The 13,601-nt window shown below is 54.8% G+C and overlaps 7 protein-coding genes across 7 annotated transcripts; 5 read left to right on the forward strand and 2 right to left on the reverse strand.

Annotated features, from left to right (window-relative positions):
• Positions 1-8: 8 nt before the first annotated feature.
• Positions 9-554, forward strand: PHYSODRAFT_499621 (hypothetical protein; the record flags this gene model as incomplete). Its single annotated transcript, XM_009529787.1, has 1 exon — positions 9-554. The coding sequence occupies one exon, from the start codon at positions 9-11 to the stop codon at positions 552-554; it is 546 nt and encodes a 181-aa protein (XP_009528082.1).
• Positions 555-3,808: 3,254 nt separating this feature from the next.
• PHYSODRAFT_559541 (hypothetical protein) lies at positions 3,809-4,327 on the forward strand (the record flags this gene model as incomplete). The annotated part of the gene is made up of 2 exons (XM_009529788.1): positions 3,809-4,089; positions 4,117-4,327. 2 exons carry the CDS (start codon positions 3,809-3,811, stop codon positions 4,325-4,327), a joined length of 492 nt encoding a protein of 163 aa, XP_009528083.1.
• Positions 4,328-5,404: 1,077 nt separating this feature from the next.
• On the reverse strand, positions 5,405-5,932 carry PHYSODRAFT_301448 (hypothetical protein; the record flags this gene model as incomplete). Its single annotated transcript, XM_009529789.1, has 1 exon — positions 5,405-5,932. The coding sequence occupies one exon, from the start codon at positions 5,930-5,932 to the stop codon at positions 5,405-5,407; it is 528 nt and encodes a 175-aa protein (XP_009528084.1).
• A 90-nt stretch (positions 5,933-6,022) lies between these two features.
• On the forward strand, positions 6,023-6,422 carry PHYSODRAFT_389911 (hypothetical protein; the record flags this gene model as incomplete). Its single annotated transcript, XM_009529790.1, has 2 exons — positions 6,023-6,230; positions 6,316-6,422. Coding segments are annotated over 2 exons (315 nt in total), but the record flags the coding sequence as incomplete, so codon positions are not given.
• Positions 6,423-7,391: 969 nt separating this feature from the next.
• On the reverse strand, positions 7,392-8,484 carry PHYSODRAFT_254233 (hypothetical protein; the record flags this gene model as incomplete). Its single annotated transcript, XM_009529791.1, has 3 exons — positions 7,392-7,620; positions 7,827-8,215; positions 8,338-8,484. Coding segments are annotated over 3 exons (765 nt in total), but the record flags the coding sequence as incomplete, so codon positions are not given.
• A 1,428-nt stretch (positions 8,485-9,912) lies between these two features.
• On the forward strand, positions 9,913-11,479 carry PHYSODRAFT_332737 (hypothetical protein; the record flags this gene model as incomplete). Its single annotated transcript, XM_009529792.1, has 2 exons — positions 9,913-10,727; positions 10,777-11,479. The coding sequence occupies 2 exons, from the start codon at positions 9,913-9,915 to the stop codon at positions 11,477-11,479; spliced, it is 1,518 nt and encodes a 505-aa protein (XP_009528087.1).
• Positions 11,480-11,687: 208 nt separating this feature from the next.
• On the forward strand, positions 11,688-13,517 carry PHYSODRAFT_503581 (hypothetical protein; the record flags this gene model as incomplete). The annotated part of the gene is made up of 1 exon (XM_009529793.1): positions 11,688-13,517. One exon carries the CDS (start codon positions 11,688-11,690, stop codon positions 13,515-13,517), a length of 1,830 nt encoding a protein of 609 aa, XP_009528088.1.
• Positions 13,518-13,601: the final 84 nt, after the last annotated feature.

Raw genomic sequence — 13,601 nt, forward strand, 5'->3', positions numbered from 1 at the left:
GTTTTTACATGCAGACTCAAGTACTGGACCTCACTGCTAAGGAATGCATTACGGACGAAGTGATGAGAACGGTGATGCTCAAGAAGTTCGGTCCTGATCCCAACATCGTCATTTTCGACGCATCGGCGCTGGGCGTTGTCGTGGACGGCAGTGTCGGTGCCGACACTGCAAGCATTCGGCGGACGATGAGGGGGCTGTCAACGGAGGTTGAGCTCTTTCCGGTGAACTGCAACAACACCCACTGGTGCTCAATCATGATAAACCTCACCAAAGGCAAGGTTTCCATCTACGATTCTAGCTCTTCTTCATACCTGCTTGGTGTTCGTGCTGTGGCGCAGCCGCTAATACCCCTTCTACCAAGTACCGTTGGAATGAGTTTGCGCGTGCAGACATACGAGTCGGGCCTCGGGGTGCAAACAGATAGCTACAACTGTGGTATCTACGTGTTGATTGCTTTCGATATCTTTTGCGGAGCTGAACCGCTGGGCCACTTTGACAAGAAGACGCTGCAGTGCCTGCAATACCGCTACCTACGTATGTGCTTGCAAGATTAAGGTAGCAGGATCTAACAGATGATAACAAGTTTGGAATCAATGTATTTGTTCGTGCTACTCAAGGTACTTGCTGGTCTCTGAGGTTCGTGCATTGCAACTTGTGCTAAGGCTGCTCGCGAGTCTATGAGGTTGAAGAAGAACAACTTGTGCTCTCACACTCCAAGTGACATCTAGATTTCAGCTTCAAGTCTCTAAGTGCGATTCAAGCATGTAAGTGCGTTTTAAGCAGGTAAGTTCGTATCTGTAAGTTCGATTTGTTTGCAGGACACGCGCCGTGTCATCAAGCTGCGTGTCCACCGTCGTCCATTCGTAGCGATCGGCAAGCACCGCCTTCCGGCTATACAGCTCAGGTGTATACCTATCGGCACTGGCTCTATCGAGTTGGGGTTCAGATGGGTGCTGCATGGGTGCTACTAGGGTATGGTTGGTGCCTTGTTGGTCATGGCTGGTCACGACTGGGTGCTCGTAGCATGTCACACATTTTTCAGTTGGTTGCAGCAACGGGTGCCTTTCTTCTTTGTGTCAGGAATCGGAGTAGCAAGTACATGGATGAACTCCCAGACGAGAACAAACATGTTCTGGTTTGAGTGACGCACAGATAGTAGAATACCAACTCGACTCCAACTTCGCCTTCTTTATCTCTACGGCCACGATCACTGGGCGACGTATCCTCGTCGGCCATTCTCTAGAGAGCGCTCACGCAACCGAACCGAGATGGTAGTAGTAGACTTGTACTTGCCGTGAGCTTGTTGGGGGAGGTGGCTATATGCAAGTAACTATGTGCGGTAGCGCACATGGAAATAACCTGGTTGGTGAAATCTACGCTAGGTCGCAGGATATCGATATTTATATGCCGAAGTATCATTGGATCTCGATACAGCACCACCACCAATATCAGGTGATACTGATACAAGTATCCGGCCATACAGTATCAATATTTATTACAGGTATCAGCCTTGATATGAACGCCTGGGCCCGAGGCAACTCTCGCTCTGATCGAACGTCACCATTGCAGACACGTCCGCAAGCGCAGCTGTCCCGCACGATACCTGAGCGTGGCGAGTCGTCATTAGCGAACGGTCTTCTCGCCTTGACGTTCGACTAGTGCACAACTTGACAAGGTGCACTCACCAAGCATAGTTCTTTTGAGACTTCCTCTGTTGTTTTAGTCACATCCAGGGTTTGATAGTATCACGATTTTCTTCCTAAACTACTATAGTAGAATGTAGGAGCGCGGATGAATTCTACTATCTAATATTAGCGGTTTTTCAGAATCTAGGATACTATAGTAATAGTACTATAGTAGTTTATACTAGTAGCGGAACATCTCAGTCGCGTTGCTCCGTTGAGTTGCTTAGAATCTCAACTACAGGCCGGCGTCCCCGCCCACCCAATGGATCTAATGAAGCTATTGATTAATTGGGTCTCAGCCATCACGTGCAGATCGGTGCAACTTCCGATCCGACATCACATCTTCGATTAGGAACACTATTATCGTAGAACTGCATGAAGAACTCGTCATTGCATGCAAGAAGTGCCTTGCGAGCTTTACTTGCTGGAGGTTCCACCCCCAGACCCCCGCAATGGAAAACAAACTCCGAGTTGGGGCAACGGGTCTGTTCGCTGGAATGCTCGTCGCTGGGCCCGCCTACGCAAATACCGCGCGGCCCTGCTTCGCGGGCACCCCGCGCGGGTTTGCGCGGCTACGCTCCTCGCAACCACTCACTACCGCTTCTAGTACTGCAGTCAATGATGCTCTGGTTGGTATGCACGAACTCGAAGCGAGAGTCTGTCCAATCTTATTTTCTTAAATAAACTGTAGGAGACTGAGTCTGACGCTCCCGTATATAAGCTTGCTGATCGCGTTCCCTCCACTCTAAATCAGGGTACGAACGTATGCGACGAGGCGTCTAGGCACATCATCAGAGCCAAAAAAAGTAACATTTTAGCTAAAGTTGCACCTGTCGTCCCTTTGCTGAGCCAGATTAGCATTTATCTGTTTGGAAAATGCCCTCTAAATCGTGTACCTCCGATTTAATGACATACGGTCACTAAAAGACGCATCTTTATGCATTGAAATCTCAAATTCTATCCACGTCAGAATTCTGGAAATGTCAGTAAACACAGGATTTTTTGGTCAAAAATGGCCCTGGGCGACTCAATCAGAATGTCAGCCCTAACCCGTTCCATCTAAACTGATGTGAGGTAAGTAAATGCAGGTATGGACCCTTGAAAAAGCTAAGTAAAAGTAAGTGCATCAATGCAAGGGGGGACTTCGTCCCCAATTACCATTATCGACCACCAAGGCATCCTCCTTGTCGACCACCAGGCGTCCTTGTTTTCGAGCTCCATGCGACGGGTTTACTTGTTATTGTGCTTCCACAGCACCTGGTGGCGCTGACCAGGTCTCCGTTGCCAGCGAAGGCGACAACCGCGTAGAGGGCGACAACCGCGTAGAGGGCGACGAATCCATCGTAAAATCCACCACCGATGCCGCCGACTAGGCCTCAACAGACTGAGCCAATTGAACCAGCAGCGGATGCGAGTTCGAGCTCTGACTATGAGTCAATGACGCAACGCCGTCCGGGGTTATCGAAGGAGACGATGTCGTTGTCTTCCACCGGTACAGGCTCGAAGCACACCAAAAACGCTCCGACAAGCTGCTGCACCGTACAGCTCGTTGCTGCGGATGTGGTTGTTGAGCAGTGAACGGGGTGTGAGGAAGGAGGTAAGTTGAGAACTGATGTGCATTGAGGTGCTGGCGGCTTGCGCCGTCAGCTCGTCCGTTACCTAGGTGCCTAGAGCACGAACCTCACTATGAACTGGGTGAACAGCTTCTCTGCGTCCGTCGCTCCCGAGTTCTCGGTCGCCACTGCTACGCCTGTCGCCTCGCTGTCTCCTTCCGCACTGCTGCAGCCCTCCGCTGCCGTCTTCTTCCGCACTGCTGCTGCCCGCCGCTGCCGTCTCCTTCAGCACCCAGCAGTTCGCGGCTGCTGTACCTGTTCGCACCTAGCAGCCTGTCGTTGCTGCCTCGATCCGCACTTAACCGCCTGTCCGTTGATGTAGCCATCCACACTTCAACACTCCTTCCCGGGACGTCCTCATTCAAGCGAGACCAGCTCTCGTAGCTCGCCGAGGGTGGTGCTGGGAATGACTTGGTCATGAGGTCGGCCCGCATCTTACGCGATTCGCAGTACTCCACCACGATGACGCCCTTCTGAACGAAGTTTTTCACGAATTTCACCAGAACATCAATGGGCTTTGCCTTTCCAGATGAGTCCTCCCCCTCTAACTGCTTAATAGCAGCCTGGTTGTCCACATGCATGAGGATTGGCTCGTGGATGACGACCACAAGCTCACCGAGTAGTTCGCTCAGCCCAAGCAGCTCACTTGCAACTTGTGAGGCCGCTACGAACTCAGCCTCTATGGTCGAGAGTGCAACGGTGTTATGTTTCTTACAAAACCAGCCGACCACCATACCATCGATGCATAGCACCCCTCCGCTCACAGACTTGCGATCGACTCGGTCGGCCGCGTAATCAGTATCGCTGTAGCCCTCGAGCCTCACCTCGGCCCCCTGCACTGAGCTGGCGTCAATCTCCAGGCGCAGCTTGACGTCGACAGTACCCTTCAGATACCGCATGATCCTTTTGGCGTTCCGCCAATCTGACTTTCGAGGAGCATGTGCACGCCGGGTCACACGGTGCACGGCGAACACAATATCGGGCTTTGTGCACCGCGCAATCCACAGTAGGCTCCCCACAAGTGACTGAAAGAGTTGAACTGTAGGGCGGGACGGTGTACCATTCACATCGCCCGGTAGCAAAGCGCTGTCGTCGCCTTCGTCCTTGTCGTCCACGACTGGTACCCTCACCGCGTTAGCATCAGCGAGCCCAAAGTGCTCCAACAACTCCAGGATCGCCTGGCGTTGATTCAACATGTAGCCATGCAGTTCATCGTACACGATGCCAGTACCCAGAAACTTGGACACACGCCCCAAGTCCTTGACGTCCAACACCTTCATGTCTTCGAATAACTTGTCCACATTGGCGACGCTCGTGCCCGTCACGAGCAAGTCGTCCAAGTGTTCTCCTGCGACTGTAAGGTCCGAGCCGTTGCCCCTCTTGTACACACAGCTGTCGGTGTAGCACTGCTCGAAGCCGAGCTTCAACAGCGTCTTCCGTAGGTGCAGAGCCCACAGGCGACCCGCCTGCTTCAGGCCGTACAAGCTTTTGCGCAGCCTCAGCGCTATCTGCCTTTCGTTCGCAACTCCCAGGTCAGCCAGCGTCTCACTGTTCACCGTCATGCCTCGCGGCACATGCAACAAGATCTCCACGTCCGGCTCCTTCTCAGCTCGCACGTACGCGTTGGGTACATCCCCGTGCCTGGCAGGCACGTTGTACTTGCGCGACAGCGCGAGCACGATCCTAGCAGAGAGACCCTCCAGCGCGGCGCTAAACGTGTCCACATAGTCCACGCCATATTCCGGTTCATTGCCGCAAGCAACAAGCCTGGCCTTGAACCTTTCCAGAGTACCATCAACATGCTTCTTAGTTTTGAACACCCATTTCGAGTGTAGCAGCTTTGCGTGTCGTGGTTTCGCCACGATTTCCCACGTGTTGTTTACCTCCAACGCACTAATCTCTTCGGTCATTGCCTTGCTCCAATCAGCGGCACGGTCACAGTTCATCGCTTCGGTGTAGTTCTTCGGGTTCTCCGAGAAGCTTGCCATGGCAACCGGCACATGCTTGCGCCCCATGTTGCCCATTCGCATACGAGTTGGTTCCGCTGGCGGATGGGGAACATGTTCTTGGTGCTGCGCTTCCGCCTCGGGTGCTCCTTCCATTGTCTCATTGCCTTCTTTGACCTCTTGGCCTTCGACCTCTTGCTGCGCTTTGACCTCTTTTTACCCTTGCCGCGGGCAGCCACTCTCTCCTTCCGACGAAGAGCCTCCTCCCGTTCCTGCACAGCACGACCAAATTCGGGGTCCCCTCTCGGCGAAGCTGCGCCTGCAGTTGCTCATTGCCGGGCGCATTCAACGTCTCCACATTCTGTACATGCTGCGTCACGATGACGATGCGGTCGTGCGGCAGGTACACCTTGTAGCCTTTAGACTCATCGTCTTTTCCGATAATCATCCCGACCTCAGCTCGAGGCTTCCACGCCTTCTTGCCTGGGTCCCGGTACGCCGTGCACGCGCTCCCGAACACCACAATATCGGCCAACTGCGGCTGCACGCCCGTCAACATCTCGAGAGGTGACGCTCGGCTCGGGTTCGCGCTCGTCGGAGTCCTATCCAGGATGCACGCCGCATACTGCACTGCGTCCCCCCAGAAATTCAACGCTAGTCCGCTTGCGAAGATCATGCACCTCGCCATGTTTAGGACAGTCCTGTGCATGCGCTCAGCTTTTCCATTTGAAGCCTGATTCTTGGCCTCACTTACTTGCCTCACCACTCACGTTGACTGACAGAACAAATCCACGTTGCGGTACTCGCCACCTCCGTCCGTACGCAAGACGTGCACCTTGCAGTTCAACTGCCGCTCGAAGTACACAAGGAAGCGCTCGAACATCTTAGCGGCCAGGTCCTTCCTTTTTGCCACGAACACCCTGCAGTAGTTGGTGTGGTGGTCCACGAAATTGATCAGGTACCTGTTGCCGTTGCGATCCGTAGGAGTCATTGGTCCCTTGAGGTCACTACAGATCACACCGCCAATCCTGTCGATCGGCGTGTTCTTGCCCGAGTCCTGCTTGGACTGAGCGTTCTTCGACTGTTTACCTTTTGCGCATGTGAGGCAATTAATCCGGGCCCTGTCAGTCAGCTCGATTCCAGATCCCGATGCGTCGGCCATCCTCTCGACCGTGTCGAACATGAGGTGCCCGAGGCGTTCGTGCAGCTCCATCAACGTGCACTTCACCGGTGCGCACTGCAGACTGTCCTTCTCAGCTTGCTTGAGCGCAGCATACACTTCGCTGCTCTTATCGTCGCGCGGATCCACATTCACTGCGTTTCCTGCGCTCGCCGCATTCACCGTGTTCACAACCAGGACATCATTCATCTTCTCCACCTCGAACACGCGAGCGCGATCAGCAACCCTCGCCAGGTACCGACGCTTTCCCTTGTAGACCAATACGAAGCCCTTTTCTTCGTTCTTGCAGTACGACAGCAAGTTCTGCGCAAGTCGTTCACCGAAGTACACATTGCTTATCACAACGTCGTGTTCAGTGCCATCAACCGCGGCACGAAGTACGATGCTGCCCATCTTGGTCACCGACATGGACTGGTCGTCGGCAACCTTGCATGTCTCGCTACAGTCCACAGGGTCAATCAACAGGCTGGCATCCTTCACCAGGCGGCGACTAGCTCCGCTGTCAAGCACCCACGAGCTGCTGTTGCTGTTGCCCACAGCGAGCGCGAACATCGCCTAGCCTTCCTTCTTCTTGCCCGTGCAGTCTTTCTTCAGGTGGCCCGGTTCGCCGCATCGCCAGCAGCGTCGCTCGATGCTTTCGCTGCCTGCATCCTTGACAGCATTCGCGACTAGATTACCGCTGCCACCGTTGCCACCGTGGCCACCGCTGCGACTTTCTGCCGTGCGCGTTTCCTCCACCATTCATATCCGCCTCGAGCGTGCTAGCGAAGTCCGCCAATTCCCACGCTTGTCGTAGATGGTCGGCGCGACGACGGTCAATTCTCGTTTGCATCGCCCTCTTGACGTCAGGCGACGCACACTCGCAGATGTACTGCAGCACAAAACGATCCGAACAGTCTGCAGCACTCGCGATTGCCAGCAAATACTGATATTGCTCAGTCCAGGTACGATCAGCACGCTTGCGCGCTCACATCATGCGAGTTGCTTGCTCAACCGTGATCTCCTTTTCGTACACTTCTAACATCCGATTCATCAAATGCTCCAGCGTTGGCGACTCCGCCGACCAAATTGTCTTCATCCGGTCAAAATACTTGCGCGCTGGGCCCTCGAGGTATCGGTTCAAAGCACGAGCCTTAAAGTCCTCGGGACAGTCGCCGCCACTAATCACCTGCGCGGCGATAAGTTCGTCCAGGAAGCTGACCCCCAATCTTTAAAGCCTGCGCCGAGGCCTTCGTACATCTCCTTGCCAGAGAATCTCTCGATCGGAAGCTTCATGTCCATCAAGGACGGGATCTTCAACCCGAAGCCTCGCGGAGGCGCGAACGGCTGCTGCTGCAGACGCGGGTCCGGCGCGGGTGCATGCTACTGGAACGGCACTGGCTGTGGCTGAGCAGGCGCGAACTGTTGCTGCTGCATTGCCGGGCTGATGCCCATTGCTTCGCTGAGCGAGTCGGCCCTCACTCGTTGCCGACGAGCTGCCAGGAATTGGCTGAAGGCGCTCGAGCCGGCCGCCGATGAGTTCGACACATACACTCCGTGCTGCAGCTGGGCCTTCTCCAGCCGATCGCGTGCGGCGTCTCGCACCAGACCCTCGATGAGACCCTCGAGTCGATCAAGCCGGTCACCACTCGAGTCGGAAGCACCACGTCCGCTCTCGCGGGTCGACGCGTCGAATTGGTCGCCGGCAGCGTCATCTCCGACTTGTTCAGCGACTTGGCCAGGCACTGGGACAGGAGCGACTCCAGGAGTTTGGACAGCGTCGGCGTCGTCGTGGGGTATTGGGCTCATAACCTGTTGAGCAGTGAACGGGGTGTGAGGAAGGAGGTAAGTTGCGAACTGATGTGCATTGAGGTGCTGGCGGCTTGCCGCCGTCAGCTCGTCCGTTACCTAGGTGCCTAGAGCACGAACCTCACTATGAACTGGGTGAACAGCTTCTCTGCGTCCGTCGTTCCCGAGTTCTCGGTCGCCACTGCTACGCCTGTCGCCTCGCTGTCTCCTTCCGCACTACTGCAGCCCTCCGCTGCCGTCTCCTTCAGCACCCTGCAGTTCGCGGCTGCTGTACCTGTTCGCACCTAGCAGCCTGTCGCTGCTGCCTCGATCCGCACTTAACCGCCTGTCCGTTGATGTAGCCATCCACACTTCAACCTTGGTGAACGCCCCGGCCTCACATCAGGCACGGATCGGTCGTGGTCAGGTCGGCGCAGGAGCACTTGGAGCTGGCGCACTTCACGGTCGAGCTGAGTTGAGCGGACGAGTACGAGGTGTATCGTGCTGCTGGATGATTGCTGAATGAGCCCACACAGTGCGCTACAACCTCTCACCAGAGCTTGTGGACCGCAAGCGCTCTTGTAGACCGGTCCCGTGCGACGAACCGCCCCGCAGGACGGTTTGCGCATGCGCGCGCCGTCTAACAGTGTATTCCCTGCATATTTCGAGCTGAACAAGCACCAATCCTTGTCCGTCGAACCTCTGCGTGCTCTAGTAGTCCGATAGTACTATTTGAGGCTGCAAAAATTCTAATATCTACTATAGTAGAATGCACCCATCTGAGAAAAATTTTACTAGCTAATATAGAAGAATAATATTATTTAACCGTTATTTAATAATATTACAAAAATTCTAATATTAGTGATACAGTATCTACTATCAAACCCTGGTCACATCTCTGTCATAATGAAGTCAAGTATCGGCGAGGCTCCAACACCTTGGAACATCCAATTCGTATAGTTTCGTTGTGAATCAAATGTTGGGGACGTGGCGTGGCCATGGACTTTGAAGTTTCCTCGCCTCAACAGGATGGAAAAATGTAGGTTATTCAGTTTCAGTTGCTTATGTTCATGTAGGCGGATCGGCTGTCGGGATGTTGATCTGGCTCACAACATGGTCAAAAGGAAGGTTTCCCAAGAATGCACGTCGGGGTGCGTTATTTGAGGTACGGTACAGGCATCCCACCAACAACTCACCAAGACGAAGTACATTACCCAAGAAACGATAAAGATGGAGGTTAAAGCGCAGAGACTTCTGCTCTCTTCAACGAACATGGACAAAAGTAGAGTCTCGCTTCCCACAAAACTAATAATTTGAGTTGTCAGGGACTGCACAGTCCTAGAGATGCTAGATGCTAAAACGATTTTACGGCCAAAGTATCTTACGTGTACTCTGGTGCATTTCAGCTAAGCTTTACTGTAAGGCGGCCAGCCATTCCTAAGGGCTGGTGAATTATTTCGCAAAAAAATGTCGGGTTCGACTCTTATCAAGATGTTCACCCAGAGAAGGCGGTCGCGCACAGCACTTCAAAGCTTATGGACATGTAGAAGACTCTGACGAATCGGTACGCTGTAACGTACAGGAAACTGGCCATAACGACAGAGATTTCATCAGCCACTCCAATGGACGAATTGATGTTTTGTACCTCCACGATTGGCTTCAGGTTCGCCCCAACCAATTGTCGAAGGTAACCATGTGGAAGGGATATAAGGCAGCCTCCGATGTCAAGGTTTGAGGGGTCGATCGAGAGCGACTCAAGCGCAAGAGAGACACACGCGGAGGGATCTGCCGGTAACAAGCGGCGTTGGGATAGCTCAGAGGAGCGTAGCTCAACGGAGCATCAAGTCGACCTCGCTAAAGAGCAGCGCGACGGGGAGAAGGCGATGCGTGGCTACGAAGCGTTTACTCGATCCTCTATCGCCGCGCAAAATGCGCTGAAGACACTACAGATGATGAAGGACGCTGGTGCCAATGTGGTGGGGAAGGCGGCTCTCTTCAGGTGTCTGGAGGCTCCGAGGTTTGCGAACTTTCATGTTTTGGCGAAGGAGGCTGTGAAACAAGCACTCGAGCCTGGATTCGCGCTACCGAACGTACAGCTGAACGACAACGAAACGCAGGACGGAATTGTAATGGTGGTGTACCCGAAGATGGTGCCAAGCACCTACGCGACCATTCGAGTGCTTCGAGACTTGCTCAAGTGCCGACTTCCGATCGAGATCTGGTTCCGCCCCGACGAGATGCGGAAGGTGACAGCGGCGATCGACCCGCTTCATCAACTGGCAGCAAGCGATTCGATAGGCGGCATCTCGTTCCGAGAGATCAATGATCCTCTCGCTGTCGAGTTTGCGACGAAAGTGTTTGCCATCTACCACAGCGCCTTCGATCGCGTGCTGTTCCTGGACTCGGACAACGTTCCGGTGCGAGACCCCAGTTTCCTGTTCCAGACGCCAGAGTTCCTGGACACCGGCGCCATCTTCTGGCCTGACTTTTGGCATCCGCAGCACACCATGTTCTACCTTGGAGAAGACTCGCTGCTGTGGGAGTTGCTGAACTTGCCATTCGTGGACATGTTCCGAGCAGGAGAGTGGCCAGCTACTCATCGATCGTCGGCGTCACGCTGCTGCGATCGAATTGCTCCGCTTCTTCGCCTTCCACCGACCGAATCCGTTCGTCCAGCTCAAACTCGTGTGGGGCGACAAGGATTTGTTCCGCTTAGCGTGGCTGAAGCTGGGTGCCTCCTTCCACATGATCCAGCGTCCTCCAGCTGTAGCAGGTAAAGTTGTCAACCGGTCATTTTGCGGGATGACGATGGTCCAACACGACGCGGAAGGCGCGGTGCTGTTCCTGCACCGAAACTCGCACAAGCTGACCGGAGGCAGAATCAAGAACCCAGCCGACGAGAAGCTCAAGGCCATGAGACGAGAAACTCCTGCAGTTGACCAAGACAGGAGCGCATCCAGCTCCGAGGAGTACCCCGACGCAGCGATTTGGACGCATCTTTTGTCCTTCCGGAGCTCCTCACCGCGCTCCGAGTACCAGATCCAGAGCTACCACGTCGAGCCCGAGTTCCCGAGGGACCGGATCTGCTACGGCCAGCGCTATCTGGACGCCAACGAGAACTTCTACGCGCAAGAGTTCGCTGACTTGAGTTTCTCGGGGCTGGAGACGGAGCTGCGGCGGTTTGCGATGGAGGCGGGTCAGCTCCACCAGACCAAAGTGGACGCGGTCGCGACGGAGAAGCACCTTCAGAAGCGCGGGCAATTCCGACTGCAAGCTGTTGGCGACTGAGAACCAGCAGTAGCAATCAGAGGCGCTGGATGACCACGGAGGATGATTATGATCAGGTCGAAACCTGCCCGAACAGATGGCCGAGCTGGCAGAGACCGCACAACGTCGCGTCGTGGCAGTGTGTCTCCTTCGGAGAGTGGGTGAGTGAGTTACAGTGGCTGCGGTCGAGTCGCGCGTCTGTCGGAGTCCCTGGCCCGCTAAAGCAGCAATGGAGGCCGCGCCTTGGGCTCGACGATGGAGACCCCACTTCCTTCAGACGCTGCTGCTCGGCAGCATGCTGTACGCGGCGCTGGTGCTGGGCTGGGCGATGACCAACATGCACTCGAGCGGCAGTCAGGCTAATTCCATGTCGATGGAGTTTGAGACGGTCTTGGAGCAGGTGCAGCGACCCATGACTCACGTGCTGCAGAAGGTCAAGGACACAGTGGAGGAGATACGACGCACGCCTTCGCCTGAGGAGCTGGAGGCGGTGGCGCACGCAGACTCCGTTCCGAACCTGCCAGGCGGACAATTGCAGTGGAGGAACCTCACGTGCCTTGGCTGGCGAGCCACAAGTGGCTGCAAACCCGACGGTCCGCGTGTGGTGGCGAAGGACTCGAGTTGTGAGGAGGAAGTTCCTGAGGGGAGCTCCGGTTACTGCGAGGTTCAGGACGCGAACACAGGCGAGTCCTTCCGTGTCATGCGTCGGACGTGTGCGAGTTACAAGAAGTCCCAAGTGTTTCGATGTGTTGACGCTCCGCAGTTCGCCAATTACCACGTGGAGGCCATGAATGCCGTTCGAGACGCTCTCGCTGCGGGTTCTGCTCCCCCCAATGTCGCGCAAAACGAAGAAGCTCAAGATGGAATTGTCATGGTTGTGTATCCCAAGCTCATTGCCAGCGCGTACGCCACGATCCGCACCCTGCGCGATGTTTTGGGCTGTCGGTTGCCCATCGAGGTTTGGTTCCGGCAGGATGAAATCGATCGCGTACCGAGAGCGCTCACCCCCCTGCAGCAGCTAGCGCAGAACGACACCGTGGGCGACATCATCTTTCGCGAGATCAACGACTCGGAGGCTGTTCGCTTCGGAGCCAAAGTGTTTGCACTTTACAACAGCGACTTCGATCGGATCCTCTTCCTCGATGCCGACAATGTGCCTGTCCGAGATCCAACGTATTTGTTCCAGTCTCCCGAGTTTGAGAGGACGGGCGCTGTCTTTTGGCCTGACTACTGGCATCCCCAGTACACCATTTTCTACCTGCACGGGGACTCGCTGCTGTGGGAACTTCTCGACATGCCGTACGTGGACATGTTTGAACAGGAGAGCGGCCAGCTTCTGATTGACCGACGACGGCACGCCGCGCCATTGGAGCTCGTGCGGTTCTTCACATTCTACAAACCGAATCCGATCGAGCAGCTTAAACTGCTGTGGGGAGACAAGGACCTCTTCCGCTTCGCCTGGATCAAGCTGAACGTGCCGTTTTACATGGTTCAAACGCCTCCTGGGGTCGCCGGCGCAGTCAACGGGACTTCATTTTGTGGCATGACCATGGTCCAGTATGACGCTCAGGGCGATGTGTTATTCTTGCACCGAAATGCCAAGAAGCTCACGGGCGAGGTTTTGTACAAGCCTGTGAACTATCACATCGAGGCCAGGAAGCGCATCAGGTCGAGGTTGATCAAGCAGGGCATCCACAGAATCCCCACTGTGGAGGAAGTGGAAGGAGAGGTCAGGACGATAAGGAAGACGCCACCGCCAAGGCTTGAACCGGCAGAACCCGACGGAATGGCAGACCAAGCCATTTGGACGCATTTGCTGTCCTTCCGGAAAGATGCCCCCCGTTATGAGTACAAGGTCAAGTCGTACTATGCGGCGCCAGATTTCAAGGAGAGACAGCGGTGCTATGGCGAACGCGACTATAAGAGAGCCAAGTATTTCGAGATGCAGGAGTTCGCCCACCTGAGCTTTTCTGGCTTGGAGACGCACGTTCGGCGGTTTGCCATGGAGGCAGCGCGGATTCGCCGTGGTAATGCAAAGTTACCTTGGTTAGCCACATAAGACGCGAAGATTAAGTTATAAGGCCAGCTTTTCAGTACAACGATGCAACGGAAAGAGATCACCCTACTTGCTCTTCTTGCGGGT

The sequence above is a fragment of the Phytophthora sojae genome (genome assembly GCF_000149755.1).
Source record: "Phytophthora sojae unplaced genomic scaffold PHYSOscaffold_4, whole genome shotgun sequence".
NCBI lineage: Eukaryota > Oomycota > Peronosporomycetes > Peronosporales > Peronosporaceae > Phytophthora > Phytophthora sojae.